The sequence below is a fragment of the Engystomops pustulosus genome, chromosome 7, assembly GCF_040894005.1.
Source record: "Engystomops pustulosus chromosome 7, aEngPut4.maternal, whole genome shotgun sequence".
Lineage (NCBI taxonomy): Eukaryota > Metazoa > Chordata > Amphibia > Anura > Leptodactylidae > Engystomops > Engystomops pustulosus.
The window spans coordinates 111,777,052-111,803,787 of record NC_092417.1 but is presented as its reverse complement, the minus strand read 5'-3'; the positions used below and the strand labels follow the sequence as shown (position 1 = coordinate 111,803,787).

General features: G+C 40.6%; 1 protein-coding gene across 1 annotated transcript in view; it reads right to left on the bottom strand.

The window, feature by feature from the left end:
* SLC12A3 (solute carrier family 12 member 3) overlaps positions 1 to 26,188 on the bottom strand; it is a 38,826-nt gene extending 12,638 nt beyond the window's left edge. The window contains exons 1-15 of the mRNA XM_072117575.1: positions 25,812 to 26,188; positions 18,766 to 18,891; positions 18,353 to 18,428; positions 18,171 to 18,266; positions 14,941 to 15,080; positions 14,738 to 14,848; positions 14,164 to 14,275; positions 13,948 to 14,078; positions 13,643 to 13,727; positions 11,847 to 12,001; positions 8,414 to 8,521; positions 7,854 to 7,977; positions 7,495 to 7,596; positions 2,624 to 2,779; positions 649 to 748 (exon numbers count right to left, since the gene is read on the bottom strand). Of these exons, the coding sequence (XP_071973676.1) occupies positions 649 to 748; positions 2,624 to 2,779; positions 7,495 to 7,596; positions 7,854 to 7,977; positions 8,414 to 8,521; positions 11,847 to 12,001; positions 13,643 to 13,727; positions 13,948 to 14,078; positions 14,164 to 14,275; positions 14,738 to 14,848; positions 14,941 to 15,080; positions 18,171 to 18,266; positions 18,353 to 18,428; positions 18,766 to 18,891; positions 25,812 to 26,141 (1,952 nt within the window). The 5' untranslated portion in view covers positions 26,142 to 26,188. The remainder of the gene's footprint in view (positions 1 to 648; positions 749 to 2,623; positions 2,780 to 7,494; positions 7,597 to 7,853; positions 7,978 to 8,413; positions 8,522 to 11,846; positions 12,002 to 13,642; positions 13,728 to 13,947; positions 14,079 to 14,163; positions 14,276 to 14,737; positions 14,849 to 14,940; positions 15,081 to 18,170; positions 18,267 to 18,352; positions 18,429 to 18,765; positions 18,892 to 25,811) is intronic.
* Between the last annotated feature and the right edge of the window lie 548 nt (positions 26,189 to 26,736).

The window sequence follows — 26,736 nt, the reverse complement described above, 5'->3', positions numbered from 1 at the left end:
CTCACGCCTTTGCCCCAACCTGGCACAGCCTACAGCAGAATTCTACGCCAGCCACCAGGCAGGATCTGGAGTTGAATTAATCCGAGCGATTGATCCAGTGCCTCATAGTATATACAGTAAGTCATACATTGTATATATGCAGGGGTGAGTGGGGACCCTGGTATGATATCTAGACTGGCTGCATTCACACGTGGAGTTTACATAGCATTTAAAAACGCAATAAAACAGGAGAGGAGATTTGCCTGATTACATTGCAGTTAACATTTGTGTTTACAAAATGCAATGTCAATTCAATGTGTTAGCGTTATGTTAACAGAAGACAAATGTTAACACAATATTAAGAAATGTGATAACGTTGCATTTTATAAACGCAAATGTTAATAGGAATGTAATTATGAAAATCTCCTTTCCTCAGTTATTGTACTGCGTTTCAAAATGCAATGTAAATGCCACATGTGAATGCTGACTGGTGACCAGTCTTGATAAATTCCCATCATTTTTAAAATAAACAATATCTATAAAACACCTGTTCTACTTTATCCAACGTAAAAATTGGTTGATTTGGGAATGGGTTGTGTGAGTTGGGATTTTGTTATGGAGCCTTGTATGTATCTGTATGTAATCCCTATGTTATAGTCATATAGTCACCTGAAATTTTTGATGTGATCCTCCACTTGGTTAAGCCCCACACAGTAAGAAAGAGCCATGTTATAGGATCCGGCCTGCACAGAGGAGCCCCAGTTTGCCTCTATAGAAACATTAAATGAGAGAAGATTATTCTCAATAAATGTCCCATCTCAAATTTGATAAGGTGTCTGAACATTAACAAAACAGCCGCCATTAATTAGTGACAGTAGTATTGATATTTGCAGAGAAAGTATGGGGGTGTTGTGTTGAGGAATTTTACTTAACCCCCTAATGACCTGGACCTTTTTTGTTTTTTCATTTCCATTTTTCACTCCCCACCTTCAAAAATCTATAACTTTTTTATTTTTACACATAAAGAGCTCTGTGAGGGCTAGTTTTCTGCTTAACAAATTGCACTTCATAGTGCCGGTATTTATTATTCCATGCCATGCACTGGGAATCGGGAAAAAAAATCCAAATGCACTGAAAATTATGAAAAACCGCATTTGCACTATTTTCTTGTGGGCTTGGATTTTACTGTGCGAATGACATGTCTACTCTATTCTTTGGGTCGGAACGAGTACGTGGATACCAAATTTGTATAGGTTTTATAATGTTTTCATATATTTATAAAAACTTATATTTATAAAAACTTATAAAACCTCCTGTACTGTACAAAAAATTTGGGGGGATTTTGCCATCTTTGGCACTAATAACTTTTTTATATTTCGTTGTACGGAGCTGTGGGTGTTGTCATTTTTTTCGACTTTTGATGACGTTTTTAATGCTACAATTTTTCGCACTGTACGGCCTTTTGATCACTTTTACTTTATTTTTTATATTTTTCAAAATGGCAAAAAAATGCCATTTTCAACTTTGACACTATTTTCCGTCAAAAGCAGTGAAAAAACATGGCTATATTTTGATGGATCGGGCATTTTCGGACACGGCGATACCTAATGTATGATTCTTACTGTTTATTTATATCAGTTCTAGGGATAGGGGGGTGATTTGAATTTTTAGGTTTTTTTCTTCAAATTTTTTTTACTTTTTAAATTTTTACTTTTACTATTTTTCATACCACCTAAAGTACTTTCATCCTAGTTTGTCTGATTTATCCTACCATATACTGCCATACTTCAGTGGAGATTTTCCTCCTAATTCATTACAATGTGCAAATTGCACATTGTAATGAAATGGTTAAAATGAAACAGTCTCGGGTCTTTGGAAGACCCAAGGCTGTCATGGCGACCGATCGGCACTCTCCGATGACGTCGCAGGGAGCGCCAATCAAAACCAAGATGGCTGCGCCCATGACGATCGTGGGTGTTAACCATAAATCTTTGCTGCAATATGCAGCAAAGACTTACCGGCTATGGAGAGGGCTCAGCCCGTGACTTTTACGGCGCGCGTCATTAAGGGGTTAAAAGATGAGGTATGATACTATGAAGTGATTGAATAAGTAGCCTGTTAGCTTTTAGAGTGCGTCCACAAGTTCAGTTTTTCAGATCCAGTTTTTGAAGCCAAAAGCAGGTGTGGATCAAAATAGGTTGAAACAAATAATTGGAAGGTGCTGCTCCTCCTCTTACTTTTACTCCATTCCAAGTTTGGGCATCAAAAACTGCATCTGAAAAACTGAACGTGTGGCTGCATCCTTAGTCTATGGCACAGTAGTTGTCCTGAACTCTGCTTTATTATACACATCTAGCCTATCCAGAGACACAGATTAGAATACCTTGGCCTACCCTACAGAAATGAAATTGTGGGTGGAATTAAAAAAAAAAACCAAAAACACTGATGTTAATGGAAAACTTCACACAAACTTTAGGGCATTTGAATTTAGCAAAATAAGCGATAGTCCTCAATATTATGTGTTCTGTTCAAATTATGATTTTATTTTGCATTGAAAACAATGTATGGTATATATTTTGAGTCTGAAATAACATAAAGAAAAATCTATATTTACACAAGAACATGTGAAAAACACAATACTTGCCAGGCTTCTTGTAGAGGACATAACCCAATAGGAATATGACAATACCAATAGCAATAAGAGCAGACTCCCAGGCCAGGAGGAACATGATGACCACTGATATTATCGCTCCAAATAATGAGGCCCATTTACTGTAATACTTAAAGGAAGGTCTCCATCCTGGAGGGGGAAATAGTTATAGAATTACTTTAGTTATTATTGTTACCATCATATGTATACAGTAGTATTTTACAATAAGCCTACAATTCTGTGCCCTATCTCCTGTCACAAAGACTGTTAGGCCACATGCAGATGGGGAGAAACTTGATGCATATTTTCTGTGTGGTTATGTGTGCGGATTTGATACAGGTTTTATTCTATGCACTGCAAAAGTTAGAATCTGCAATGAAATCTGCGTAAAATGCTGCAGATTCCTTAATATACCTAATAGGTGAAATACATATTGAACAGATCACCAATATGTCAGTGAAATGTAGAGAAATATAGAGAAAATGGTAGCATGCGTTACTCAGGTGGGATTTTTGCTCATTCTTCCCCGCAAACAGTCTTCATATCCTGCAGGTTCTGCAGGCTTCTTCTATGAACTCTGAACTTCAGTTCTTTCCATAGATTTTCTATTGGGTTCAGGCCAGGTGGTTGCCACTGCCATTCTAGCTGTCTTATTCTCTTTTTGTAAAGATTTCCTTGGCTGTCTGTTTGGCATTATTGTCTTGCTGAATTGTCCATCCTATTTTCAGCTTCATCACCTTGGTAGATGACTCTCCATAGTTTTTTGCAACTATCTCCATGTGTTCAATACCTTTTCCCTGTCTCGTTTCTCATTATTACACACATCCCCTTTCCACCAATGGATCTTTTTCCAATTTACGTTTCTGTTTTTTGTTACCCATCTTTGAAATCCATAATTATTGTTCCCTGTACAGAGCTGTACAAGATCTTATTTTTTTGCATAACAATTTGTACTCTCTAGTATTTTTTTCACCTTATGTGTGATCCTGTCTTTTTACTTTTGATACATGTTCAGTTTTTCCTATCTTGACAGGCGCAAATTTTGGCTTCTTTTTGAGACTTTTTGTTTCTCCTAATTACATTACTGTTAACATTTGAATTTACAAAACGCATAGTAAACGCAATGTTAACACATGCATTAACGTGGCGTTTATATTGTGTTTTGTAAATGCAAATTTTAACAGTAATGAAATAAGGCAAATCACCTCCCCTCAGCTGTTGTAATTACCGTATATTCCGGCGTATAAGACGACCTGCTGTATAAGACGACCCCCCTACTTTCCTGTTAAAATATAGAGTTTAAGATATATTCGCCGTATAAGACTACCCCTTTTCCAACGCATACAAAACACTGGTAAAAATTTAAAAAAAAACAGATTTGAATTTAACATGGTCCTTTTTTTAATTTAAATTCTTATGACATGCAGGTATATAGCAGGAAAACTGTCGCTCATAAACATAAGGCATACAACAACAACATTACCATCGTCCATCTTACTGTAAATGTTACCATACTGTACCTTAAATTTTTATTTTATTAAATATTCCATGCCATGTACTCAGAAGCGGGCAAAAAATTCCAAATGCAATGAAAATGGTGAAAAAACGCATTTGCGCCATTTTCTTGTGGGCTTGGATATTACGTCTTTCACTGAGCGCCCCAAATGACATGTCTACTTTATTCTTTGGGTCGGTACGATTAACGGGATACCAAATTTGTATAGGTTTTATAATGTTTTGATACATTTACAAAAATGAAAACCTCCTGTACAAAAATTATTTTTTTGATTTTGCCAACTTCTGCCGCTAATAACTTTTTTATACTTTGGTGTACGGAGCTGTGGGTGATGTCATTTTTTGCAAAATTTGATAATATTTTCAATGATATCATTTTTAGGACTGTACGACTTTTGATCACTTTTTATTGATTTTTTTAATATTTTTCAAAATGGCAAAAAAGTGTCATTTTCAACTTTGGGCGCTATTTTCCGTTACGGGGTTAAACGCATTGAAAAACCGTTATCATATTTTGATAGATTGGGCATTTTCGGACGCGTCGATACCTAATGTGTTTATGATTTTTACTGTTTATTTATATTTATGTCAGTTCTAGGGAAAGGGGGGTGATTTGAAATTTTATTTTATTTTATTTTTTTATTATAATTTTTTTTTTACTTATTTTTTTTAATTTATACTATTTTTCAGACTCCCTAGGGTACTTTAACCCTAGGTTGTCTGATCGATCCTATCATATACTGCCATACTACAGTATGACAGTATATGGGGATTTTCCTTCTCATTCATTACAATGTGCTATCAGCACATTGTAATGAAGGGGTTAAAACGAAATAGCCCCGAGGCTACCATGGAGACGGATTGCCTTCCCCGATGACGCCACGGGGAGCGGCGATCCCAGGTAAGATGGCGGCGCCCATGCACCGCTATCTTTTTGAGGCTGCCGGCAGCTTTGCCGGCAGCCATAGCTGTGAAAACACCCGCGATCGGTGCTAGCAATATGCAGCAAAGACTTACCGGCTATGGAGAGGGCTCAGCCCATGAGCCCTCTCCATGCAGCGCGGCCCGACCGCCGCCGTGAATACACAGCGGGCGGTCAATTACCGGCGTATAAGACGACCCCAGACCAGACAGAAGATTTTTCAGTCTTCAAAAGTCGTCATATACGCCGGAATATACGGTAGTTTAAAAATGCATTATAAACGCAATTAAACTGCTACGTGTGACCTCACCCTTAGAAGTAACCAATAAAATAAAATAAAAAAATTAAAAATTTTGACAAAAGAGGTTGCTGTGCAAAATTGGCGCAAAAATGGTGCAAAAACGTCAAAATGTTGCACGGAACATCTGGAAAACAAAGATGCATAAGGCAAAATGCACTACTTGTAGACCAAGGCGTACTTGAAAAAGAACAGGGTTAAAAGTCGCAAAAATGGCGCAAAAACGGCAAAAGTCACTAAAATTAGACAATTTGGCTAGCTGAAACTATGATACATGTGCCCCAGTATTTTACATGTCATGCCCTGCACTAGGAAGCTGGAAAAAAATTCCAAATGTGATGAAATTAACGGAAATATGTATTTGTGCCTTGGAGCCCTTCAAGCTTCATTGTAGATTTCTTTTAACGTTTGATAGCAGCACTTTAGGGGTTAACACACACGATTGGTGCCAGCCAGCTGTGGACTTTAGCTGCATAACCCACCTGATATTCTGTCAGCCTGTGACTTGGTGACTTAAGTCAACCTTAATGACTTGGTCCTTGTTCATTTGTGTTTTCAGCTTTTTGCTCCCCACCTTCAAAAATCTATACATTTTTTATTTATCTACAGTGCTGTATGAGGGGTTGCATTCTGTGTAACAAATTGTACGTTACAGTGATGGTATTTAATATTCCATGTTGTGTGATGGGAAGCGGGAAAAGAATTTGAAATGTGGTGAAATTGGCAGACAAATGCATTTGTGCTATATTCTTGTATGCTCTGTATTTACTCCTTTTGCTTTCATTCCAAATGACAACTTCTTATTCCTTGAATTGGTATGATCACAGGGATACCAAACTTACATAGATATTAATATGTTCAATTGATTTTTAAAAATTAACATCTTTTGTATGAAAAAAAGTCTTCATTTTGCCATGTTGTGACACCAATAACTTTTTCTTACTACAACATACAGACCTGTGTATGGTCTATTTTTTGCAGGATGATATGAAGTTTTTATTGCTACTTTTTTGAGGTCTGCACAACCTTTTGATCCCTTTTTATTCAAATTCTTGTGCCTTGTGTAAAGTGGTGGTTTGGATATTTGGGCTCTATTTTCGACTATGGGGTTCACTGCCGGGATTAACTGTTTTCATAATTTTATAGATGAGAATTTTTGGGACATGAGAATACCTAACATGTTTTCACTTGTTTATTTTTTATGTGTTCTACAGAAAGGGGGTGGTTGATTTGAATTTTTAGGTTTTTATTATTTTTTAACATTTTTTTGAACTTTAAAAAAAAAAATTGTCCCCAAAGGGTACCTTAACACTTAGAGGTCTGCTCGCTTCTACCATACACTGCAATATTGCAGTATGTGGCAGTTTTATAAGTCACTTCTTAGTGACTGCCTCAGGCAGATGCTTAGATATCAGGATGAGTGACTGGCCTGCAAGTCTAGCATAGACTCCCAGCTGTCATAGTAACCGATCGCTGGTTCCCCTCGATGATGCTAGTTGTATTTAAGCGCTGCTCCGGCGGCCATGTTTGTTTACATGGCGACCGGACCGGAGCGATAGCAGCGCGGGACACCCAGAGGATGCCCAAAGGTAAGTAGATCTTTATTTTTTTAAGCAGCCCCCTCCGGCCACCTTTAGTTTATTTTTATAACTCTCGGACAACCCCTTTAATATACAGGCATTTGGATTGGATGGGTTGTTAGCGACATCTGATAAGAATTTCAGCCCATTATAGCCATTTACTAGAAAGCTAGTACTTTAGAAAATTGAGGTGGTGGTGTGTTCAATCCTTATTTCTCAATAATAAAAACTTCCCAGTGTGGAGAATTTGCAGTGTATACAATTGTGTGGGCATACCCCATGAGTGAACGGAAAAGGCAAACTGGTGTCCAGATGAGGCTGCAGTAATTGAATATGTGGCAAGTTAAGAGAATATCTGCCATCATTTCACTCTTCATCAATTAAAAATGCTCAGGAGTTTGTCTAGTAGGACAAGATTGTATATTCTGTAGAGAACTCATTCTGTATTGCCTTGGCAATCTATCCAGAAAGTAACTGGAATTGGGCTTTGGGGTTTTCTGTAATACTTCCTATCTCAGACCCTTTAATACTAAAATGTGTAAACACTTACCTGGTGAATTTGTTATTGATGCATGAAAACAACTGAAATTAATCAAAGCGTATGAACACAAGAAGAAATTGGATATGATGGGAGCAATGGTGTTCAGCTCACCTGTAAGACAAAGACTCTCCATGTGATTCATATATATACTGACTTATTCAATATGACTTGCAATCCCTAGTCATAACATGTATTCTATCCAAAAACATTTGAAATGTGAAAAGATGATTTACCATGTTCAGGAAAAATCTGTAATCTACAGAGATGTATCCTGACAGCAAGTTCAGCTGAGTTTGCAAACAAGACCAAGGCACAAGCTGATTCATACTGTGATGCTGCACAAAGTGTAACACTGTAATATGACTTACCAATCAGAATAAATGCGCTTGCTATGACAAATGTTAGGATGTATCCCCGAATAGGCTCATTGTTCTTCCCATATCCTTTCCCAAAGAAGCCAATCAATGGATAGAGGTTGTCTTTGCAAAGACACTGCATGAACATTAACCATTAAATATATTACAAACAGACAAGGTTTCCCTAATGTTATCTTATTCCATTAACAATCCACATATCTTGTCATTAATATTAGTTTGAACTACTATTTTAAAGGAGCTTTGTAACTAGACCCTAAAGGATCACATGGACTTTGCGTTTGTAAGTTTGAAGCCTACAGTATCACATTGCATAAATAACAACATTAAGGGGCATTCACAAGCGGGATGCCCGCCGTGTGCTGGAGAGGAGGAGGAGGAGGTGACCCCCTCCTCCCTCCATAAAAACAGCGCGGCACAGCCGCACACTCGCAGAAAGACAGAGCATGTTCTATCTATTTGCGGTGTGTGGCCTGGATCAGTGCCACGGCCATGTGAATGAACCCTAATAAAGCCTATAAACTATATGATATTTAGACTTAAACAGACCGTACCTGAAATACTTTAGGAGCAGAAACAAGACAAGCCAAAGCAGATGACAAAGTGGCACCAAAAATCCCAGCAGTAACAAGAGGAGCAAATCCAGATACCATACTCATGGCCTGTAAAACAAATGTATTATAAAAGGAGATGTATTTCATTGCACGGAGGGAAACTGGGCTTATATACAGGTATAAGTAACAATAATGCTTAACCTGTTACCAGTTTAAGACTGTCCAGGTCATGTATCTAATATGGACCAAGGTGGTGGCATCATTCAAAAAATGTACTTTGAAGTAAGATTTAAATAATTTGTATAGAATCAGAAAGGGGGAGATCTCACCACTCAAGTCAAGCTTTTCCCAATCAAAGCAGATGTGCATTTGGAGGCTGGGTGAGCTTAACTTCACTGCTAAACTCTCCGCCTCCTTGACTTTATTCAACTAATTTGCATGTCACTTCAAAGCCGATTTTCTGAATGAGGCCACCACAGTGGGCCATGAACAAAACATGATCAGAAAAATATTAATCTGCTTCACAACATACAACGTAATGGTTTATTGAGTCAATTTCTGCTGACAGGTCTCCTTGAATACAACTGTTATAATCATCCACTTAAATAAATATGTTTCTTGCTATTTCGGGTTGTTTCTTCGGTTTTGTTGTTAACTCTGAGCACCGTGACTTCACCACTGCAAGAGCACTGTGGCATGGCTGCTGGAGGAGCACTGTGACATGGCTGCTGGAGGAGCACTGTGACATGGCTGCTGGAGGAGCTCTGTGACATGGCTGCTGGAGGAGCTCTGTGACATGGCTGCTGGAGGAGCTCTGTGACATGGCTGCTGGAGGAGCACTGTGACATGGCTGCTGGAGGAGCACTGTGACTTGGCTGCTGGGGGAGCACTGTGACTTGGCTGCTGGGGGAGCACTGTGACTTGGCTGCTGGAGGAGTACTGTGACTTGGCTGCTGGAGGAGTACTGTGACTTGGCTGCTGGAGGAGCACTGTGACATGGCTGCTGGAGAAGCACTGTGACATGGCTGCTGGAGAAGCACTGTGACATGGCTGCTGGAGGAGCACTGTGACATGGCTGCTGGAGGAGCACTGTGACATGGCTGCTGGAGGAGCACTGTGACTTGGCTGCTGGAGGAGTACTGTGACTTGGCTGCTGGAGGAGCACTGTGACATGGCTGCTGGAGAAGCACTGTGACATGGCTGCTGGAGAAGCACTGTGACATGGCTGCTGGAGGAGCACTGTGACATGGCTGCTGGAGGAGCCCTGTGACATGGCTGCTGGAGGAGCCCTGTGACTTGGCTACTGGAGGAGCCCTGTGACTTGGCTACTGGAGGAGCCCTGTGACTTGGCTACTGGAGGAGCCCTGTGACTTGGCTACTGGAGGAGCCCTGTGACTTGGCTACTGGAGGAGCCCTGTGACTTGGCTACTGGAGGAGCCCTGTGACTTGGCTACTGGAGGAGCCCTGTGACTTGGCTACTGGAGGAGCCCTGTGACTTGGCTACTGGAGGAGCCCTGTGACTTGGCTACTGGAGGAGCCCTGTGACTTGGCTGCTGGAGGTAAAATGAAGTAGTAAGGCAGCAATCCAAATCCTACACAGTCCTCGCGGCTGAAGGTTCTGATGCTCAAACCCAAAATCTGGCACTATTGATGGAGGAAGCCACAGAACCGCAAAGTTAAATACCAAAAGGCTTTATTCACATATCATCCAGGCATAACAGGTGTGACGTTTTGATTCTCAATGAATCTTGATGCTTGATAAAGATTCATTGAGAATCGAAACGTCGCGCCTGTTATGCCTGGATGATATGTGAATAAAGCCTTTTGGAATTTAACTTTGCGGTGCTGTGGCTTCCTCCATTGATATTGGCTACTGGAGGAGCCCTGTGACTTGGCTACTGGAGGAACCCTGTGACTTGGCAACTGGAGGAGCACTGTGACTTGGCAACTGGAGGAGCACTGTGACTTGGCAACTGGAGGAGCACAGTGACTTGGCAACTGGAGGAGCACTGTGACTTGGCAACTGGAGGAGCACTGTGACTTGGCAACTGGAGGACCACTGTGACTTGGCTACTGGAGGAGCACTGTGACTTGGCTACTGGAGGAGCACTGTGACTTGGCTACTGGAGGAGCACTGTGACATGGCTACTGGAGGAGCACTGTGACCTGGCTACTGGAGGAGCACTGTGACTTGGCAACTGGAGGAGCACTGTGACTTGGCAACTGGAGGAGCACTGTGACTTGGCAACTGGAGGACCACTGTGACTTGGCTACTGGAGGAGCACTGTGACTTGGCTACTGGAGGAGCACTGTGACTTGGCTACTGGAGGAGCACTGTGACTTGGCTACTGGAGGAGCACTGTGACTTGGCTACTGGAGGAGCACTGTGACCTGGCTACTGGAGGAGCACTGTGACTTGGCTACTGGAGGAGCACTGTGACTTGGCTACTGGAGGAGCACTGTGACTTGGCTACTGGAGGAGCACTGTGACTTGGCTACTGGAGGAGCACTGTGACCTGGCTACTGGAGGAGCACTGTGACTTGGCTACTGGAGGAGAACTGTGACTTGGCTACTGGAGGAGCACTGTGAATTGAGCTTTCTGGTTACCCTTAAAGGGCGGATTGTAATGCTGATACTGTATAAATGTAACTACTAAACAGGTCGCTTAACTATTGAAGAGTAGCTACATTTATACAGTACAAACATGACATGTGGAACTTCTAAGGCAACAAGGAGGCTGATGTGGCCTTCGGGGAAAATTAGATTTGGAATCAGTTGTTATGTGCACAGCCATAAGGGGCTGATCATTCTCTTTCTGATCAGGCTCTTTTAACCACTCTCATGTAAATGCATGCTAAGTTCAGCCAGTTGTGTACGTGGACTTTATAGGGCATGATTTTCAGATACCGCTCTTGTCTTTTCGGATATCAAAGGACTTAAAATGTTGAAATCTTTATTTTTCTATCGCCATCATCTGCTATAATGGGCAAAATGAGACATTCCCATATACATTACAAGGTCTGCTTGTCCAAATTAAATCATTGAGTTCAGTTGACATATGTGTATTGCCACCCTAGACCAAAAAAATTATGTCCATTTCCTTCCAAAATATTCTATAAAGGAAGAACATGTAAAGCCAAAAGACCCTTGTTTCATTGCTATCCCCTATCCACAGGGGATCAAGGGTAGATTTTTGATATGATTTATGCCAGGATGCATGCTCCACCTGCCGCTCCACCAATATTAGGGGGACCCCTGTGCTTGTAATCAGTGGTGGTCCTGATCATTGGACCACCCACCAAACAGATTTTTAACACTTACCGTATCTTGTGTATATGTGATAACAATGAACTTGTGACAATCACTTTGAGGACAGAATAAGAACAAAATTGGAAAATATGTATATTTATCAATCAACTATATTAAGATCACCTGGTAATAATTTATCAGCCCATATTTGCAGTTCTGTTCAAGGGCACAGCTGGTAAAGTTCCATCCGTATCCACAGGCTAGCCCAACACAGTTTGTGCCTCCTTCAATAATGGTATCATTCAGACTGCCGGAGGCATCTCGGACCACACAGGAGCCTGCAAGTGGATAAAGTGTTACAGTTACAAGTTGTTGTCCAAATTGAACTCTTCTAAAAGGTTCTAAACAAATAAGCCCCATTACGCAAATGGTTTTTTGAGTTGGTCTTTTTTTCATTTAATCTTCATTGGGGGCTTATTAAAGCCTATTATTAGGCAAGTTGTAAAATAGCTTAAAGGGGTTTGCTGTTTTAGCTCCTATCACTCAGTGATGGTCAGTGTAAAATTCCAGAGTGTTGGCGGGGAAGCAGAAACTTTGTGATCCCTCCAGCGGTATAAAATGCTGTGTGCTAAGATTATCATGGTACAGGTTTATCTACACTTCTTTTTAGCTTCTGAACATCCTACTAATATAGAAAAAAAAGAGATGAAACAGAGATGAGAGATGATGAGATCCATGCAATGGATAGAACACACAATGACACACTTCGGCACTGCTACATCTGAACTATAACATACACAGAGTGTCTCCCCCCTGGATAAAGACCTTATCTTATCTTAACCTGTAGAATAAGTCACTGCCTGATGCCATTTGTCTGTGTGTGAGCTCATCTTGTAATGGAGGGAGGAGCGGCTGGAGGCAGAAAGGTTAAGCTGTTCATGAGAAAAATCTGCCATGCCCGACCATAGAAGATTTACATTCGAATCCTGGGGCAACCGAAAGTGTATACACCAGGACTAATGGAATTATATCTGTGAAATGCTGTATTTTTGTTAATATCCGTAAATTAGAGAATGTGTTATGTTATCCTGAGTATATTTAATAATCTTGTCTTTGTGGGAATATCCCTTTAAAGGGAAGCTGACACCACATTTCCACAACTAAAGCTATTAACAGGTGCCAACAGAGCCCTTTTAACTAACTGACACCCTTCTTTTAGCTAACAATTTTCCTTTATATCCCCATAAATCAACTTTATATCGTATTACCTGTCAGAGGGCATGTGTCCTGCTCAGTTGGCTCCTCCCATCTACTCCTCCCTATTCCCCATGCCTCTTCTCAGTAAGTGGCCAGAGTGATGTCATCTAAGGGCCTTTACCCAGTTGGCCACTTCATGTCATGTGACTAGGGGATGTCATCTAAGTTTCTGTTACATTTCAAACATCTACCCCATGTATGGATCTGATCACATGAAATCACAGTATGCCTCCATGGACTCCTATTTCTCCCCATCCTCCACGGAGGTATGCTATGATTTCATTTGATCAGATACATACATGGGGTAGACATTTCAAATTTAACAGGACCTTCTGTCACATGACATGAAGTGGCCTAAGATGTAACATAACTGTCTCTCAATGTTTCACACAGCAGCTTGTCAATCAGGAACAAGGAGCAGGGGCATTGCAGTGAACACTGCATATACCGGACCCCATTACTATTATTGGACTCACTTCAGGTGATTTGCATACAAACTGTGTTTTTTTAACATTGCAGCCATGGAAAGGAACCATTTATAGATAAGGGAAATGCTTTTTTTTAATTATAGTTTTAATGACGTCATTATTTTGAGTGGGTTAAATTAAATGGGAGGTTCTCTCTAACACTGAGAAGAATGAAAAAACAAAATAATTGGATCTATTTACTGTATACAGTGTTCTGGTAAATTAGTACATTTCTAGTTTATTTGATCTCTTTACCAATAGTAGCAGATATAATTAGATAAGAGAAGGTTGTCCAAAAGATGGCCATAAGCGTGCCCTTTGGGATAGCCACTGCTGGGTCCTGAGCGAGAAAAACAGAATTACATTAATAATACAATCAGCACACAAAAATCACACATTTATTCATGACTTGTGAGAAAACAGAATGTGTGTGGGTGAGGAAAATGTGACTCATTCCAAGAAAGGTGAAGAAAGCAATTGAACTGATGTATTAGGGTTATTATACGCTATATTGTTTTTTATCTGCGTAATATAATTTTGCTTTGTTGTGATCTTTGTACCTTTAGATCTCCGGAAATATTAGCTCCTGCCAGAATCCCAGTGGCTGATGGAAAGAAAATTGAGAACATTCCAAAGAAGCTGCCATCCTTTCCCCTCCACTGAGGCACAAAATTTTCAGCAAAAATGTCAGCTGTATAAGAAGATAATAATATATATGGTAGTACAGTAACAATTGGAGATGGCATTGCTGACCATGTGGTACCTCCAACACTTACCTCTGTAGCTGAAGAAACCTTTGGCTTTTTTTTCATCTGTGGCTGGAATTACTGTCCCAACCAAATAGTTTGCAAATGACACCATAATCACAATGAAAAAGAGTACCTGAGCCTAAAACACAGAGATTCATACTGCATAATTTACACTATATTGTAAAATATATACAATTTTACATTTTTGTTAAAGAGAACCTGTCATCAGGTTCTGTCCTGCCAACCACTTGACAGGTTGCTGTAGTCTATAAAAAAAAAGTACATCTACAGATCACACCTGAGTGGGAGCTAACTGCAGTAACACAACTCATCCAATACTTTGATATTGGTAAAATATCAATATGCATAGCCTGAAAAAAATCCCTTGAATGTGTGATCTTCTAGAAATCACATATTTTTCTCATATATAAGTATCTAGCAACATTAGACAGTTTGTTCAATGGACAGTTGCTTTGCAACAATTTAGTTAAAAAAGCAGCACATAAGCAATACAATCTCAAGCCACCTACAAAACCAAATACCACCTGGTTAAATCTAAGAATCAGATTTCTTGTAAAGTTATCTATGAAGCAGTCCTTACCTTAGCCTCCCATTCCATGCCAGCCAGTGAAATCCCTAACAGTAAGGCTACAGTAATGATGCCAATAATTCTTATGTCATTAGAAGGATCCACAATGGTTGCGCCATTTTCCTATAGTTGTGGAAATATTAAGTGTCATTTACGGTATATATAATGGTCATCTATAAATTAGTAGTTTTAATAGATACATCTCAATTTGGCACCTGCATTAGATCACGAACTGTCTCTGCAAATCCAACAGTATGCATGGCGACTGCAACAGCATTGGCAAATGCAAATATCAATCCAATGGATCCTCCAAGCTCAGGTCCCAGACTTCTAGATATAAGGAAATATGTGCCACCTAAAGTTTATGTGAAGAAACATCCCAAAAGTTAGGCTTGTAGAGCCACAAGCAGGCCAGTACTTATTAAATGTATACAGAAAATGGGAGTGGCTGTGGGTGATGACCCTACACTCTACTCTGTCTCAGTCTGGTAGATCCCAAATTCTTCCAATCCACTGCAGAACAAGCTTTCATTACCAAAACGTTGTATTATGCTAGTTAGGCAGTAACCAGATTTTGGATGGCTGCACATCCCACCTCTCTCTGTGATTGGATCAGGGCAGTAAATCACACCCTCCCACTTTCTAATCATAGAAATTAGATATTTACTGTCCCCAAATTCTTCCCAATTCCTAGGCTAGACACACTCTCTCTCACCCTTATCTGGTTACACCATTAGAGGCGGCACTGGGGTGGGAATATGGTGCAGGTGCGAGGTTGTCTATTGTTACAAGGGCATGTGCCTCACTTTATTTAAACTTATTGTTGTACAGTGCACTCTGCACGTGTATGCCTAAAAACATGCAGGATGTTTCTAGATAATCATTTCTTTTTTTCTTTTTTTTTACAGTGGAGACGATCTGTCTATGGCAGCAGACCAAGTATACATATTGAATAATTGTATGCCGTTTCCCATTTTTGTATGCTTCTCCTTTATGTGATGTCCTGCGAAACCACTATTTATGTACTATGCTCACTGTGTGCATTGTATCCACAGATGCCCTTTAATAAGGATTTTTATTGTTTAAAAAAATGTGTACAGGGAATGAGATGTTATTTTACATCATTTTTGGATTAGTATGGACTTTCACACACTGCCACAGCCACAGAATCAGCCTTATATGAAAGCCCAATTGTGCTATATTGTTTTTTTTAAATTTTATTATGTCCAATGTAACCTCTGCTTTCGTCTCATTCCGAGCCGAAACGCGTGTCGGGGCGGGCAGCCATCCCGGGCAGTGGAACTACCTGACTTGTTTTCATTAGGTAAGGACTGTTGCCTCATCTGAGTAGACCCCCATACCCTTACTGTATTGGCCAGGCACGGTATTCATTACCAGCAAGTACGTTCTGAGGTCTCCTCGGCATATACAGCTAACCCAGTCCTGCATCAATATTTTACACCATTATGTTCCAGCTCTGTCTCGGTCTTTGACTGCCATTTTTCTGTGACCCACCATACTGTATGCTATGTATCTTGTCTATGTATGTGTTATATTTTTAATACATTTTCTTGTTGTTATAAATAAAATTTTCATTTTTTACTATCTTATCACAAATTAGTCGTTCCTCTCTTCCCTCCACTTCCATTGGGGGGATACCATTGGTTTTACTCCATGAACAAGCGCACATGTGCAATATTTAACATTCTGAAATGTAGATCCCCCTTCACATAAAAATATAGCCTTCACCTTCTATAGCAGAGAGCTAAGGAGCCATTTACAACACATTACAGTTTAAAGAGTAACTGTAAAGGTTTTTTACACAAATCAATAGCTCTTTCGATGTAAAACATTTTTGCCTATTATCTTTGTTACCTATATTCCATAGTTTCTTTGTTATACCCTCATATTACCTCAGAGCTGCAATGGCTGCTTCCTCTCCATTTGCTGTTAAGCCCTGTGAATCCGTACTTTGATTACACTTTGTTTCTCAGTCGGTTTCATGGGAGGGTATGAGCTGCTGCTCCCTGTTCACAGGGGAGGAGGTCATGTGACAGTGTATGAAGCAGAGCTGGATGTGTCCAAGACAGTGAATGCAGATGTCTCTTGCACAGAATAGTGAGGTAAAAGATCTTCCTGTTCCCCATCAGTCCCTCCATCCCTATCTGTGATTCTACAGAACTTTCCGTCTGTCTCCGCTCTTCATGCTGCTCACTTCTCCCACCTTGTCACAGGCATTATCAGCTCTCTACAGATAAGCTATTAACCCTTAATGTTCACACAGCACAGGTTTTGGACTGCATGTAACTGGTCCACTTATGATTTCTTTCACTTATTACATGTTCCCTGCTCCTTCATGTGATGGAAGCTGCCAGGCTGTCACCATATACATCCTATATGTGCACTGTGCATGTTCCCTGCTCCTCCATGTGATGGAAGCTGCCAGGCTGTCACCATATACATCCTATATGTGCACTGTGCATGTTCCCTGCTCCTCCATGTGATGGAAGCTGCCAGGCTGTCACCATATACATCTTGTATGTTCACTATGCAGTATTCAGTGGATTCACTTGTGGGGAACTAAACAGATTTAATGCTAAATTACTTTGAGAGAGAACACAAGGCATCATGGGATCTGCGGGTAAGCTAGCTGGCCTCAGCCTGAGGGCACAGACTGACAGACATTAGTCTCCACCCACTTCCCCTCTGGTGAGAAAGATTTTTGTCAAACACTTTCAGAAGAAAAATGCCATAGTTTTGGAAAGAAAAGGGTGAGCAGCACAAAGTAGGCATCGTTCTGTTTGTTTTCAAAGGGGGAATCATATAATAATTTGGTAAAATCACTATAGCTTTACAGTTACGCTTTAAGCCCAGTTCACATCTTGGACCCCAGTTATCTTCCATCACTAAAACAATAATAATGGAAGCTTCCATTATTTGTGTGGAAAATTGGAAGAAAACTGCATTGCTTTCTTTTCTGTCTTCAGTAACTGAAGACTAATGGAACTTGTGCAACAGACACAAACTAATGGACAAGTTATTTAGATGGAAAATCCGCAGGGACTACAGTAATTGCATGTATTAATTGCATTTGAAATTAGATTTTGAGGAAAACAGAGCTCCAACCCCCATAAGATATAGTTATAAAATAATCAGCTCAGAATGTTGGACCCAAAAATTGTGTCGTTTTCAAAGGTGAATTCTTGGATAAACATATCACCCTCTCTCTCTCCACAATTTTAAAACTGGCAGAAATACACCAGTGGGAACAAAGTGCCCCACACAGGTGCAATTGCATATATATCTGAAGTCATTGGTGGTGCTCCCATCCGTAGTTTCAAATGGTTACAAAGCATGCAGCAACCTATAGTATGCAATTTTTTTTATATAAAGGCTTTCATTTTCAATGAGAAATTTCAATGCTTTACCTTCATTACTACTTTACCTGATTTGACTTTCCCATTGGTAGAAATGGCTGAGATGGACAATCCCGTGATGCTGGTGACGGTTATAGACATAAAGATTATAAGCCAAGTGAGTGCTAAGGGAAGAGAAAGCAATAAATTACTGTGCAATATATGCATCTAACATGAAATACATTCATTCGGAGGTAAACATAGTACTGACCTATACCGGCCTGAGCTGTAATCCAAGGCAGTCGAAGATAAAGAATCACTCCCCATATATTAAGCATGCAGCGGATCTGCAAAGAAATGGCTACAAAGTTTTGGCAGCTTTTGGCAACAAATAGCAAGCAACAGGTTTAACCGAGCTCCTTGTTCCTAAAGCAAAGTGTAAAAAGGGCCACCACCTACTAGGTGCCATTTATGTACTGCCTCAGGTTTCAAGGCCATGGTGCAACTGCTACTTATGCACCACTTTAAACTGTAATGGAACATCAATAACTGTATCAAACACCCAAAATTGAGGCAACATGCACGCAACTGACGCTTATGTGTAATTCACCATTTTTACTGATCTATTTACCTCAGTGGCCAAAAATGTTATGCAAAACAGGCTGTCATTTTTTTGCAGCTTACCATTACTCCTTTTATCCACCCAAATCGGACAGGTTCCCCTGCTGTTTTCTGCACCACACCATTCTCCGCTTCTCCATCAGGAGAGTCATTACTGGCTTCATACACTGGAGGCTGCAGATGATCATGCTGTAGAGAGATAGGACTTTTATGTAGAGTTTACATCATACCCCAGACAATTCATGTGAAAACTCACAGGCTTCACAATGCAGAAAAGAGATGTTTTATTGTCCTCATAGCTAAAAGACATCTGCAATGTACCAAGCTCCTCTGAGCAATAAACATAGCAGTGAAGTCTCTCTCCAGACTCCATATTCAGAACATTCATTTCAATTTGGCCATACATAAATAATTTTATGTGTATCTATGAACCCATGGTCAGATGTAGATTTTGTATACATTTTCATGGTAAAGGAAATTGTGTCAGCAGTTTGGACAATGCACAACTTCAGACAATGGTTGCAGCACTGGAGAGCTGTTTAAAGGGAAGCTGACAACAGATATTGACATAATAAACCACCACAAATATTTTGACAAAGCAGCTGCACACCTTCCAGATCAAGTTTCTTTCATGGCATGGAGTGTGGTGGCATCATCCACAAAATCAACTTTGAAGTGAGTTGTAAATGTCTTGTATAAAGTCAAGGAGGTGGAGAATTAAGCACTGAAGTCAAGCTCTCCCCACCTCTGAATGATCTGGAAGGTGTTCAACTGCTTGATAATGAACTAGTAGTGGTTCCTGATGATAGGTTCCCTTTGAAGGGAAGTTGTGACCTATTTTTTAGTGCATATTTTTAGAGTGTATATATGCTTAAAGCGCACCAGTCACAAAGAATGTCATTTTTATCTGGTGACAGGTCCCAATTGCCTTTGCTATGCTGATTTTAAGAATCCCTTTGTCAGTATTCTGAATCATTTCAGTAGTTTATAATAGTTTATTTTACATATTTTAAGTGTGTGGCAGGTCTCGTAGGAGGGGATGTCAGCTGCAATAGTTTAGTACCTATGTCTCCTAATTCTTGCCCTTCTTGCTCTCCTTTACACCAAATCCCCTCCCAGTCTGCTCAATGCACATGACAGGAAGTGGGAAGGGAGCTGGATGAGTGGGGAGAAAAGGGAGACTGACACAGGCACAAACAGGGTTCAGCTGCCTTCCTCCAGGACTCACCACATGCTACCATTTTGAGGACTTTTTATTACATTTTTTATGTCATATAAAAAGGTGTAAAAGTCGTGTTTCGGACATTTGGCCGCCATTTACCGTTTTGGAGGTCACCGCTGGCAATAACTGGTTTAATATTTTGATAGATCGGGCATTTTGGGAAGCGGTGATACGTAATGTGTTTGTAATTTTTACTGTTTATTATGTTTTATATCAGTTCTAGGGAAAGGGGGGTGATTTGAATTTTTAAAATTTTATAATTTTTTTACATTTTTTAAAACTTTTTTTTCACTATTTCTTAGACCCTCTAGGGCAGTGATGGCGAACCTTTTAGAGTCCAAGTGCCCAAGCTGCAACCCAAAACCCTGCTTATTTATCGCAAGGTGCCCACCAAAAATTAAAACAGTAACTTATTGCTCCCTGTTCAACAACTTTCAATTATTTTGGCCTCCTGAGGACAACAACACAGTAGAAAGATGTCCCTCTGTACACAGAGAATCGTGGGGCAAGCAGGAGGTCCTCCAAAAATAATTAGACCCTGTCCACTCATTCTCCCTCTTCCTACAGTCCCAAGTAGCAAAGTAAGTATCAAAATATGACTGAAAGCAGCATCTTTTAAGTTGCTTGGAACTGCAGGAAGATTCTTTGAGTACGCTCTGGTGTGCTGGGGTGATGGCCCAGGTGCCCACAGAAAGGGCTCCGAGTGCCACCTCTGGCACCCGTGCCATAGGTTCGCCACCACTGCTCTAGGGTACATTAACCCTAGATGGTCAGATTGTTCCTACCATATACTGCAATGCTACTGTATTGCAGTATATGGCGTTTTTGCATAGGATTCATTACAATGAGCCACTGGCTCATTGTAATGAATCTGCAGAAACCATACAACTTTGCGTCTGGCGAAGATCCACTGCTGTCATGGCAACTGATCGCCGCCCCCCTCCCCGATGACGTTCGTGGGAGTGACAATTTGAAGAAAGATGGAGGTGCCCATGCGCCACCACGTTTTTAAGTGCCGCCGGTGGCTTTGCTGGCGGCAGAGAAGAGGTCGGCCTGTGAGCCCTCTTCATACTCCCTTCATAGCTCTGCTGTCGCAGAGCGTGAAGGGATTAAATAAACTCAGTATAACAAAATAACACATCAGTATAACAAAATAACATAACACTAATTCAAAGTTATTGAGGGCAGATTTATCAAGCAGTCTGAAAGTCTGAATATTTCTAGTTGCCCATGGAAACCAATCACAGCTCCCCTTTAAAATATTCATGAGCACTGGTAAAATGAAAGCTGAGCTGTGATTGGTTGCCATGGGCAACTGGAAATATTCTGACTTTCAGACTGATTTATAAATGTGCCCCATTGTTCTCCAGTCTGACGCTGCACTGAGCTGCTCTCTGCACCATAGCCCCACCCTTGCATTCCAAGATGAGCTCACACAGAGACATCCTGCTGGCAAGCAGGATCGTGAGGCGAGTAAAACTCCAAGCTACAGACAAGGGCTTTATCCAGAGGATGGGGAGGGAGGCATATAATATGGCTGACAGTGTATGTTATGGCTGTTATAGCAGAGCTGAGAATGTAATTGTGTGTTATATGCATCTCACAGATGTCATCATCTCTCATCTCTGATCTGTCTGATCTACACTCACCGGCCACTTTATTAGGTACACCTGTCCAACTGCTCGTTAACACTTAATTTCTAATCAGCCAATCACATGGCGGCAACTCAGTGCATTTAGGCATGTAGACATGGTCAAGACAATCTCCTGCAGTTCAAACTGAGCATCAGTATGGGGAAGAAAGGTGATTTGAGTGCCTCTGAACGTGGCATGGTTGTTGGTGCCAGAAGGGCTGGTCTGAGTATTTCAGAAACTGCTGATCTACTGGGATTTTCACGCACAACCATCTCTAGGGTTTACAGAGAATGGTCCGAAAAAGAAAAAACATCCAGTGAGCGGCGGTTCTGTGGGCGGAAATGCCTTGTTGATGCCAGAGGGGAATGGGCAGACTGGTTCAAGCTGATAGAAAATGACTCAAATCGCCACCCGTTACAACCAAGGTAGGCAGAAGAGCATCTCAGAACTCACAGTACGTCGAACTTTGAGGCAGATGGGCTAGAGCAGCAGAAGACCACACCGGGTGCCACTCCTTTCAGCTAAGAACAGGAAACTGAGGCTACAATTTGCACAAGCTCATCGAAATTGGACAGTAGAAGATTGGAAAAACGTTGCCTGGTCTTATGAGTCTCGATTTCTGCTGCGACATTTGGATGGTAGGGTCAGAATTTGACGTCAACAACATGAAAGCATGGATCCATCCTGCCTTGTATCAATGGTTCAGGCTTGTGGTGGTGGTGTCATGGTGTGGGGAATATTTTCTTAGCACTCTTTGGGCCCCTTGGTACCAATTGAGCATCGTTGCAACGCCACAGCCTACCTGAGTATTGTTGCTGACCATGTCCATCCCTTTATGACCACAATGTACCCAACATCTGATGGCTACTTTCAGCAGGATAATGCGCCATGTCATAAAGCTGGAATCATCTCAGACTGGTTTCTTGAACATGACAATGAGTTCACTGTACTCAAATGGCCTCCACAGTCACCAGATCTCAATCCAATAGAGCATCTTTGGGATGTGGTGGAACGGGAAATTCGCATCATGGATGTGCAGCCCACAAATCTGCGGCAACTGTGTGATGCCATCATGTCAATATGGACCAAAATCTCTGAGGAATGCTTCCAGCACCTTCTTGACTCTATGCCACAAATAATTGAGGAAGTTCTGAAGGCAAAAGGGGGTCCAACCCGTTACTAGCATGGTGTACCGAAAGTGGCCAGTGAGTGTATCTTTCCATGTGTCAGATACTAGTGAATGTTTAAAAGCTAAATGAAAGTGACACAGAATTTTACACTGTCTAGCAAGTGATAGGAGCTAAAACAGAGAAAAATTGTGAAGTAAGGGGTTAAAAATGATATTTATTGTGTAAAACATCACTAGAGGAATGTAATTTAAAAATTTTCTTTCATGGACAAACCCCTTTAATACAACGTCCATACGACCTACTTTTATGACTGTTTTTAGCTCAATGCTCACATTAAAATTTTACCATCAGGTAAAGTAAATCCATATGTTATATCTAAAACACAACTTTGAATATGATCTGTTTAATAGCAGAAAAAAGAAAAGGTGTGATTCGTGTATATACATGGTATTAGCTCAAAACACTGTACAATAAGTACCATTCTTTGTTAAATGTTGCCCTCCACTGGTGGAAATGGGTGCTACTCAATGGCGTTTACAATAATAAACCAATTAAAATCGCTCCAATGTAGGAAAATCTTTCCATCTGGAATAGTTGTACACTGTGTTACACTTGCCTAATTAGCCTCCATATATTGATAACTTTTTTGACCAGATTACACTCCTCTTTTATGGATGTTAATTCTCTCCACCAGATTAGTGCTACATTGCTTGGTGCTACTTGACTGCTATGAAATAATCTCCGAGTGGCTCCCATTCAATCCAAGTCACTTCATTCCAAACCCTTTTGACCTATTGGGCACACAGCATTCAGATTTATTCTACTCCTAATCATTGGTGATAAAAACTAGATGAAAGAAAGCAGTCCTCGGCCACCAACATGTTTTACCAGGAATCTGTTGTCCTTCAGGGGGTATCGGGTCTGGTCTGCACACTGGGTGTGTGTATGAGAGTCTTTTAAAACATACTACTGTGACAAAACATTGGTGAAGGACTCCCTTTAGTAGTATTCATCTCCCTAAAGGCTCTGATAACGCCCCCAAGAGCCCTTCTGGCTCATTTGTTTTACAAGTTTATTTTAGAAGGAAGGAGGCCATAGATAACAAACATAAGAAGACTAGTCCTGGCCCCGGCCCGACTGGCTCCACTTACATAGTGTACAGAGAGCTGGTGATGGGGCTGGGGGCATGAATAAATGATATAGTGGCGGAGCACGGAGGTGCTTTGCAGAGCAAGTTTGCTCATTTGCATATTTCATGAAGTTGGATTTCTACTGAATTAGTCAAAATTATACTAAAAGAAGATAAGTGCACCCGGTGACAGAACGGGATCAAGTAATCTGATGGTAAATGTCCTGTTGGAGATTAGTCAATGGCAATTGGTCTTTATGTAGATGTGCAGTGTTCACCCTACACAAACCCCCTAGAACAAATGATGCACTTGAGATGGTACTTCACCCATAGAAGACTGTGGCAAATCTAGTGCATAGTGAGAAGTTTTTCGGAGCAGGTTTTTGACCTAGTAACCAACATTATATAGGTAGCTAACGCTCTGCATTAGAGCGCTTATACCTCAGCCTGGTGGAGCTATAGGCTAAATTTTTAGATCTATTTGAGGTCTGCACTCATAATAACCTCATGCATTACGTTGAGACTATGGCTATAGATTATAAACACTTCTCTCTTCTTTTTGAGAGAAAAGTCAATTTGCGGTTCCTTCACTGTAGCCTGGCAATCCTCTCTCCTTTTATTTTGCTTTTCCTTTTCTCTTTTTTTTTTTTATGTTGTAGTAGAATCCTGGGCAATGTGTGGCCCCTGTGCCACATCCTGTCCTTTAACAGTCTCTGACTGGCCCATTTGAGCCCATTTGCCTGTTCGCCTGCACACCCAAATGCTGAGGCATCGTGGTTATTCGACCATGACCGGTCCCAGAGTGAAAGTGGGGTGCGTGGCTGTCACTGTGGAAGAGCATGGAGTAATGCACATCTTGTTCTGCCGCTATGCACAGCACCGCACCGCTCTCACTAGGCACCTTATTGCGGGAGAAGAACAGAGGAGAGACGCCACTGGAGAGATCAAAGGAAAGGTGAGTACTGCCATAAAAAGGGGTCAATGGAATCAGGGGACAAAAAATAGAGGTGTTTATAAAAGGGGGCATAAAGTGAGGAGAGGAAGCACTAGAAATGGGGACATAATGGAGGAAGCATTATAAAAGGGGGCATAAAGAGAGGGGGAATTATAAATGAGGGTATAAGGAGAGGGAGCACTATAAATGGGGACATTCCAATTTTTAATGTGGCCCCATAGGAAAATTAATTGCCCACCTATTTTGTAGTACCTGATAATGAGACATTTGTATGTATTGTATTTTTTTTGTTACTCTGTAGTTTGTTTTTAAAAATAAAACTGTATGGGATATGTGTGGGATTTCTATGAAAGTGTTATAAAAAATTATCTAAATGCAAACAAGAAGAGAGGACTCCAGTATAAAGGGTTAAATAGAAAAACCTTGGAAGCAGAACATTCAATTAGAGGAACAAGTGCAACATATAACTCGCTTGCAGGGTTTCATTACTGGTACAATGTCACCAGTAGTGTAACTGCATTTCACATTTTATTTCACGCTTACTGTTAATGGAGTAATTTCATAAATGCATATTTCAATGACATATTCAATTTATTTTTGAGTGCTAAGCTTATAAAGGTTGTGGAACAGGGTGATCCTGGAATCATAGTTATTTCAGCATTAAAAGCAACAACAAAAATACCATCTTGTCATAACCCTAGTATTTCAAACAACAGACTAGTAAGGTCAAAGAGTGTTGGAGTTTATGAGAATAGAGATATATGTGGTAGTCATCCCTGCAAGACAAGAGTAGCATCACCAGCTAAATCCAAATCCAAAGAATTTTTCAAGGTATGTGGTTAGGCCTGAATAACTGGAAATGTCTATGGAAACTCTAAATAAACTAAAAAGAGGAGGGAGTGAAAAAGATAAGAAAGTGGAAATTTATGACAAATAAATACAGATGTAGCCATTATTGAAATACACAGGTAGTAAATGATATAAAGTTGGAGAACTTCAGTTCTAGGCATTACTAAAATAGAGTAACTATTCTTCTCACCTTTAAAATGGAGTGAAGGTCCTCTAACGTTGGTCTGACTTTTTTCACTTCTCCGGAAACCTCAGTATTAGCATAGTGGTCATAGTTTGGAACAGCATCAAGAGTGTTATATCCAAATGTCCTCATGTAAAAGGTATTGGAGTGAGTGAGGTTGTTGGGGTTGAAGGTATCATACGTTGTTTCTTGCTGTCCATATTGAGATTTAGTACTCTCCTCACTGCTGATCAAGGAGCGGATGGTGAAGCGGCCACAGGATGGGGCACTTTCTGCTGTGGTCTCATCTCTGCTTTCAGCCATTTCATCACAAGACTGGTGTTCAAGCAAACTCATTCCATTAAATTGGGAACTGTGGGTTTTATACTTTGTGAAACCAGTAGGAACCAAACCTAAAAATCACTAACCAGAAGAAGAGATTATTAGATTCTTTGACTCCAAATGTCCCAGCCTCAGGCCCCAAAAAACCCTGCTCAATGAACTGAGAACATGTTGAGATGAGCGAGTTGATAAAAAAAATCCACAGTGAGTAAGGGGAAGGAAATGTAGTCTTTGCTTCCACCTCTTTCTATGTCACACTTATATATATGCTTTTGAAAGACTAATTTTTAAAGGCCCATTTGCAGATCCAAAAAATTGCTAAAAGATTCTCATTGAAGAATTTTCAGCTCTTATAGTAATACCACACAAAAAAAATGTTCTTACAGAGCCTATCCTGATCTACATGCCATACATTTAGGACAATCATATTTGGTCACTCTCTCTGCTGCTGGCCGCAGATGTTGGAGAGGCTGAAGAAAAGGAAGCTCTGTACGATTTTTAAGCTTTAGCAGAATAGAGGTTGCTCAGATATAGGGTATGTTTTGCCTCAATTCATTAATGGAAGTACCTGCATGGAATCCACTTGTAAACTGATTATACTTTTTCGCCT